The sequence below is a fragment of the Sphaerodactylus townsendi genome, linkage group LG06, assembly GCF_021028975.2.
Source record: "Sphaerodactylus townsendi isolate TG3544 linkage group LG06, MPM_Stown_v2.3, whole genome shotgun sequence".
Taxonomy (NCBI): Eukaryota; Metazoa; Chordata; class Lepidosauria; order Squamata; family Sphaerodactylidae; genus Sphaerodactylus; species Sphaerodactylus townsendi.
Genome location: NC_059430.1, coordinates 2,118,809 through 2,125,721, shown reverse-complemented (window position 1 = coordinate 2,125,721; position 6,913 = coordinate 2,118,809). Strand labels below are relative to the sequence as shown.

The window sequence follows — 6,913 nt, the reverse complement described above, 5'->3', positions numbered from 1 at the left end:
GCCGCTGGGCATGGCTGCTCTTCCACTGGGGCTCGGCTGGGATGCTGGGTGTGTGTGTGTGTGTGTGTGTGTGTCAAGGGCCCAATCAGACGGCAGCCCTTCTCCTGGCGGTTCCCCTCCCTGCTATCCGGGGCTAGGGGCACCCCTGAAACTGCCAGATGGGGAGGGAGGGGAGCTCTTTCAGTTGTCTTCCAGAGAGTTCCCACAGTTGCTCCTCCATCCTATTCTTCCTCACAAAATTGGAAGAGTGTGTATGTCGGGGGAGGGGGCTGCCAAAAAGCCAAGAGCCTCGAACGCAGATTGGCTCCCGTGCCCTGTTCTTCTGGGCACTGGAATAGCAGCTCCCTCCTGCCCTCTTCAGGTGATCTCTGCACTTTGGCTTTGGGCGGTGCCGTGACAAAAGGGCCTTTGCCATGCACACACCCCTCTCCCTTTTCCTCCTAACTATTCTGAAAACTCCTGAGGAGCGTTGGCCCAGGACTCTGCCTGCTGCAGCTGAGGACGGGCCCTCGGTCAGTGGGGGAATCTCTTTTCGGTATGCTGAGGGAGGTCCTGCCCCCAGCCCTGACAACTCCAGTTTTAAAAAACCAGGTAGCAGGTGATGGGCGAGAGTCTCTCTGCCCAAGTCCCTGGAGAGCTGTTGCCAGACTGAGTAGGCAAAACCAGCCTAGCTGGGCTGATGTTGTGGTTCATGTGTCCTTGTCCCCCGTCCCCCCCCCGGCCAAGCATAGCCATGCCCCCTCTTCTTGTTTGGGAGGGGTGTGTTTTTGAACCTCCTTCCCGCTTTACAGGGTTATTGCCGAAAACAGAGCATAGAACCATCCAGTCCAACCTGCTGCCACGCAGGAAGACACAATCAAAGCACTTTTGACACACGTTCATCCAGCCTCTGTTTAAAAACCTCCCAAGAAGGAGACTCCACCACTCCCCGAGGCAGTGCATTCATAAAAATATAAGAAGGAGCCAGCTGGATCAGACCAGAGTCCATCTAGTCCAGCACTCTGCTACTTGCAGTGACCCACCAGGTGCCTTTGGGAGCTCACGTGCAGGAGGTGAAAGCAAGGGCCTTCTGCTGCTGCTGCTCCTAAGCACCTGGTCTGCTCAGGCATTTGCAATCTGAGATCAAGGAGCATCAAGATTGGTAGCCATAGATCGACTTCTCCTCCATAAATCTGTCCAAGCCCTCTTTTAAGCTATCCAGGTGAGTGGCCATCACCCCCTCCTGTGGCAGCATATTCCAAACACCAATCACACGTTGCGTGAAGAAGTGTTTCCTTTTATTAGTCCTAAATCTTCCCCCCAGCATTTTCAATGGATGCCCCCTGGTTCTAGTATTGTGAGAAAGAGAGAAAAATTTCTCTCTGTCAACATTTTCTACCCCAGGCATAATTGTATAGACTTCAATCATATCCCACTGTTGAACAGCATGTAGATGGGCAGTCTGGATGTCTTGTTCCTGACTACAGTGGGGTCTTGATTGTCACTATTCTGAATTATCTGTCATCATCTGGAAATTTGGCCACACCGCCACAGCCCTTCTCACCCCCAGGCTGGACTCTGGCTGAAGAAGAAACTAAATAGCCCTGATCCTTGTCTTCAGTTACAGGAATTGGCCACTCATTCAGACTCTTGGCTTCTTGCCAAGTGACCCCTTTTCTAATCCACGAGGGGACCTATTCTCGTGTCCCACAACTGCTCAGCTTACTCAGGAATCTCTGCTGAAGGACCTTATTAAAAGCCTTTGTGGGGGAGTTCAGTATATGACAAATGCTGAGTTGTGATTGGTGTTTGGAATATGCTGCCACAGGAGGTGGTGATGGCCACTAACCTGGATAGCTTTAAAAAGGGCTTGGACAGATTTATGGAGGAGAAGTTGATCTATGGCTCCCAATCTTGATCCTCCTTGATCTCAGATTGCAAATGCCTTAGCAGACCAGGTGCTTGGCAGCAGCAGCAGCAGCAGAAGGCCCTTGCTTTCACACCCTGCATGTGAGCTCCCAAAGGTACCTGGTGGGCCACTGCAAGTAGCAGAATGCTGGACTAGATGGACTCTGGTCTGATCCAGCAGGCTAGTTCTTGTGTTCTTATGTTCTTATGTCCGTATCCCCAGGCCTGTCAACTCCCAAGGGGTGGTGAGCAGAGGTGGGATCCAACCAGTTCTCACCACTTCTCTAGAAGTGGTTACTAATTTTTCCTGAGTGCCAAGAAGGGGTTACTAAAGCAACCTCCCTGCCCAATAGGGACTGGAGGGGCGCGTGTGCGGCGGCGCCACTGTTTGAATCCCACCACCGTCGGAACCTGTTATTAACATTTTTGGATCCCACCACTGGTGGTGAGGCAGGAATTCCTTTGCTGCAGCAGCAGCCAGGAGAATTGGCCCTGGGCAGGCTGTGTTCCTCCGTGTGCAAATTCTTTGGTTTATTGCCTCTTAAGCCACCGGGCTGCCCCCACTCAAATGAGGACTCCAGGCGTGGAGTTTACACCTTCTATGAATTCCTGCCTGCCTTTTAAATGAAAGTTCAGGGAATATTCCTGAAGGACCCGTCTCATCCGGCATACTCTCTTTTTGAAATGTTACCATCTGGCAGACGATATAGGACAGTGGTGGCGAACCTGTGGCACTCCAGATGTTCATGGACTACAATTCCCATCAGCCCCTGCCAGCATGGCCAATCTCTTTTTGAAATGTTACTATCTGGCAGACGATATAGGACAGTGGTGGCGAACCTAGGGCACTCCAGATGTTCATGGACTACAATTCCCATCAGCCCCTGCCAGCATGGCCAATCTCTTTTTGAAATGTTACTATCTGGCAGACGATATAGGACAGTGGTGGCGAACCTGTGGCACTCCAGATGTTCATGGACTACAATTCCCATCAGCCCCTGCCAGCATGGCCAATCTCTTTTTGAAATGTTACTATCTGTGGATTGAGACATTAGGTAGGACGGTGAGATTTTGGTGAACCTATGGCACTCTGGATGTTCGCAGACACCAATTCCCATCCAGCCCCTTCCAGCATGCACACCGCCAATTGGCTAACATGCTGGAAGAAGCTTCATGACCAACCTGGTATCGGTAAGATAGGTTCCTACGAATATAAGATTATAAAAGCAAGGACAAATAGGCATGTTTCGTACGAGAGTGAGTGCGAACCGGCTGAATCCCACCACTGGTTGTAAGGTGCAAAACAGCACAAGACATCTAATGAGCTATGCAAATTGGCCTGAGATTAGTAACATCTTCTACTATTGGCCTCTCATTTCCCGGATTCCTGCTGGACCCCTTTAAAAATTGGCGTGACCTTTGCTGTGTGACCCGGACTCCTTCGTTCAGCCAGCATTTCACTTCCAAGTGACTGAAGAGCCTTCTGGTCCTGTGGACTTTCTAATTTCGGTCCATCTCACCCATCTAGGGGCGAACTGCATCTTACTCGCCAGCTCCTCCTTCTCCACCTGGCCTCAGGTCTCCTCGCAGAGCGAAGCCGCTCTCTGCTGCCTTGGCTGCCTCTGATTAGGGCCCAGGTTCCCTTCATTAAGCGACTCAGGTGGAACAGCTGCAGGGGGGAGAGAGCCCCCCAACACGACTTCAGTGACAGCATCCTGGCGGGGTGGAGGTGGAGCCTCAAACGGTTTGGGCTGCACGTGCGGGAGAGGGGTGGAGGACCCCCTCCCGTATTCTCCTAGCCTTGCAGGGTCGGTTGTCAAAGGTGTCAAGATTGGGGCCAGGACGCTGGGGAGGGGACGGAGCCAGCCCAGGGCTTCAGAGCTGTCCGGGCCAAACGCTGCTGTGCCCTCATCTTTCAAGCTCTGCATCTCCGACGGCAGACGCTGCAGGGCTGGGTGACCAGGCCCCCCGAAGCCCCTTTCCTGTTCCCAACAGAAGCTGCTTTCTGGCCAAGAAGGTTCGATGGAGGATGGAGTCTTCATCTCCCCCCCCCCCCCAAATGCTTTCCTCGGCGGCGCCCAGCAGGGGGCGCTGCCTCCATTCTCATTTTTTGCCTTGGGCTATTTTACAGCGAATGCCTCCCCCCCCCCTGCTGTGCAGAGCATCCCCTTACTCCAAGGGTGTCAAACTCGCGGCCCTCCAGATGTTCATGAACTACAATTTCCATACCCCAGTCGGCCTTCTCCAACATGAGCATTGGCTATACTAACAGGGAGCTGATGGGAGTATGCAGTTCATGAACATCTGGAGGGAACCGCAGAGTTTGACACCTGTGCTACTACCTCGGTATTCATACCCGCCCGCCCTTCTTCAAAACGGGGACCCAACGCGACTAACATCTGTCTCCTCTCCACCAGGTTAGCCTCACACAGCCCTGTGAGGTAGGCTGACAAGGGCGCTGCTGGCCCAGGTCACTCAGGGAGCTTTAATGGCGGAGTGGTGGGGATTTGAATCTGGGTCTCCCACGTGATCCCTGGTCCATGGACACTTAAGCCATCGCCCCCCACAGCGGAAGTCCTGCTGTTGTGTGCTGGAGGGAGGGTGAAAAGGACGTCCCACTGTCAAAGGAGGCCTCGTGGGGGGGGGGCCCTCGAGATCCCCACAGCTTGTCCTGTGGACGGGGGTCTGCTATATCGCCCGAGCAGGGTCTGTGGCGCCACCAGATGCCCTGTGGGGGAGGGTGGGCCTTGCTTCCTTCCCCCTCCTTTCTTGTCTGTGCAGCTGCCCCAAACCAGCCCTGCGGGCGAGAGAGCGACCCAGACAGACAGCCCAATACATAAAAATCCTTTTATTGATAATTTAAGGGTTAAAACTCTGCGCCCGGCTCGGCCTCCGGGCTGGCCTCTTCTGCAGTTCGCGCCACGAGACGGGACCAGGAAAAGCGCTCCTTCTGCTGTCGATCAAGGGGGCACCGGTTTGGGGGCGGAGGGCGAGCAAGGGTCGGTGGGGGCGAGGGGCCTCGTTCAGACCCCTCAGCCGGGCGAGGGCTGCGGAAGGCGAGGGTCCTGGGTTCACGGCAGTGGCTCTGCCTTTGGGGCGGGGGCACGACAAACAGGGCAAGACACCCCCCCCCCCCTTCACCACAGACTCCGCTGCGCTTTGCGGGGCGAAAGCAGCTAGCCCCTCTCCCGCCGCTGGGCAAGTCTACGATTGTCGCTGGCCGGGCGGAAGCACGTGCCGATCTGGCGGCACACGTCGAGGAACTCGGCCTGCAGCTGGGCGGCCGAGGCCCCGCGCGCCCCCGCCGAGGCCAGCAGCGACTCCTGTGAGGCGGGGGCGCGCGCCCAGCACTGGCGGCCAGGTGGCGGCGGCGAGTGCGGCGGGGGGCTGCCGTCGAGGGCCTCCGGGAGCGGGCAGGCGCTGCCGGCGGGGCTCGCGGAGAGCGCCAGCGAGGAGGCGTCTGTGGAGCGCTGGCCGGGAGAGCCGGCGCCGTCGCTGCTGCTGCTGCCGCCCCGCCACGGGCCCGGCGACTCGGGACGGAGGGCCTCGTGCGGCTCGGCCGCCCCCAGCGCCAGGCAGGAGGCGGTGCGGAAGAGGGGGCCGTCGGAGGGCCGCGCCAGAGCGCCGCAGGCAGAGAGGGGTCCGGGCAGGCCGCCCCCGCCGCTGCCCCCGGGCAGGAGCCCCTCGCTGCACAGCGCCTCGTCGATGCTGCGCCGCAGGTCGATGGGCGAGGGCGGGCGGAAGTCGGCCGTGGGGTCGGAGGCGGCGTCCAGGCTGATGCTGAGCACGGCCGGCAGCGGGTCCAGGGCCAGGCCGTCGGGGAGCAGCTTCTCGCACTGCGCCAGGCCCCGCGGGAGGCCGCCGGGAGGGGTGGGGGGCTTGGCGGTCGCGCCGCGGCCCGGGGAGGCGCAGCAGCAGCAGCGGCAGCAGCAGAGGGGCCGGAGGGCCAGCAGGGCGAGCGGCAGCCCCACGCCGGCCTCGCAGAGCAGGGCGGCCAGCTGCAGGAGGCCCTGGAGCCCAGGGCCCCAGGGCGCGGGGGGGCGAAAGGCGCCGTGGCCCCAGGGCGTGCGGCAACGTAGCAGCGTGCAGGCCGGCAGCAGGCGCAGGCCAGCAGGGGCGGCGGGAGCAGGGCGGTGCGGCTCCCGCGGCGGGGGCTGGCGTCGCCGTCGGGCAGGGCGGTGGGGCGGCGCGGCAGGCGCGGGCAGCTGAGGGCCAGCAGCGCGGCCGAGAGGAGGGCGGCCAGCAGCGCGAAGAGCCCGCGGGCGGCCAGCAGCAGGGCGGGGGCGGGGGCGGGGGCCGGGCGCGGGGGGGCGGCGGCCAGGGTGGCGGCGGCGGCGGCCAGGGCGAAGTGGAGCAGCAGCAGCGGCAGGGCCAACAGGCAGGCGGCGGCGGGCGGGCGCGGCAGGGGCGGCGTCGGGGGCCGCTTGGCCGGGGGCCGCCGCAGCAGGAGGGCGCCCAGACCCAGCGCCCAGGCCAGGCAGGGCAGCGGCAGCTCGTGCAGCAGGCGGGCGGCCGGCGCGGGGAGGAGGGCGGCCCAGCCCGCCGCCTGGCCCAGCAGCAGCGCGGCCCGCGCCCCTCCCGCCCCGGCCAGAAGCAGCTGCAGCGGCGCCACCAGGCAGGGGGGCGGGGGGGGGCGGCGGCAGGGCGCGGCGGCCAGGCCCAGGAGCGCCAGCGCGGCCAGCAGGGCGAAGAGGGCGCCGGTCCCGTAGAGGGGGGCCTGCCAGGCCGGCCCCCCCGCCGCCAGCGCGCCCCGCCACTCCGCCGGCCCCGGCAGCGCCCCGCACAGCGCCAGCCCCGGCGCCAGCAGCCCCCACGACGGCCCCTCCGCGCCGCACTCCTCCGCGCCGTCGGGCGGGCAGCCGGGCAGGGCCACGAAGGCGCCCCCGCTGCCCGGCGAGGCAGCCGGCGAGCTCCGCGACTCCGCGCCTGCAGGGAGACAAGACGGGAGGGGGGAGGAGAGGAGGGGGTCGTTAGCCGGCGGGGGAACTCGGGGGGCGCCCCCTGCCTTGTCTCTGGTGTCCCCCGT

The 6,913-nt window shown here is 61.7% G+C and overlaps 1 protein-coding gene across 1 annotated transcript in view; it reads right to left on the bottom strand.

Annotated features, from left to right (window-relative positions):
* Positions 1-4,928: 4,928 nt before the first annotated feature.
* Positions 4,929-6,913, bottom strand: part of PRRT4 (proline rich transmembrane protein 4) — a 44,996-nt gene continuing 43,011 nt past the window's right edge. The window contains exons 4-5 of the mRNA XM_048500106.1: positions 5,996-6,813; positions 4,929-5,897 (exon numbers count right to left, since the gene is read on the bottom strand). Coding sequence (XP_048356063.1) covers positions 5,064-5,897; positions 5,996-6,813 — 1,652 coding nt within the window. The 3' untranslated portion in view covers positions 4,929-5,063. The remainder of the gene's footprint in view (positions 5,898-5,995; positions 6,814-6,913) is intronic.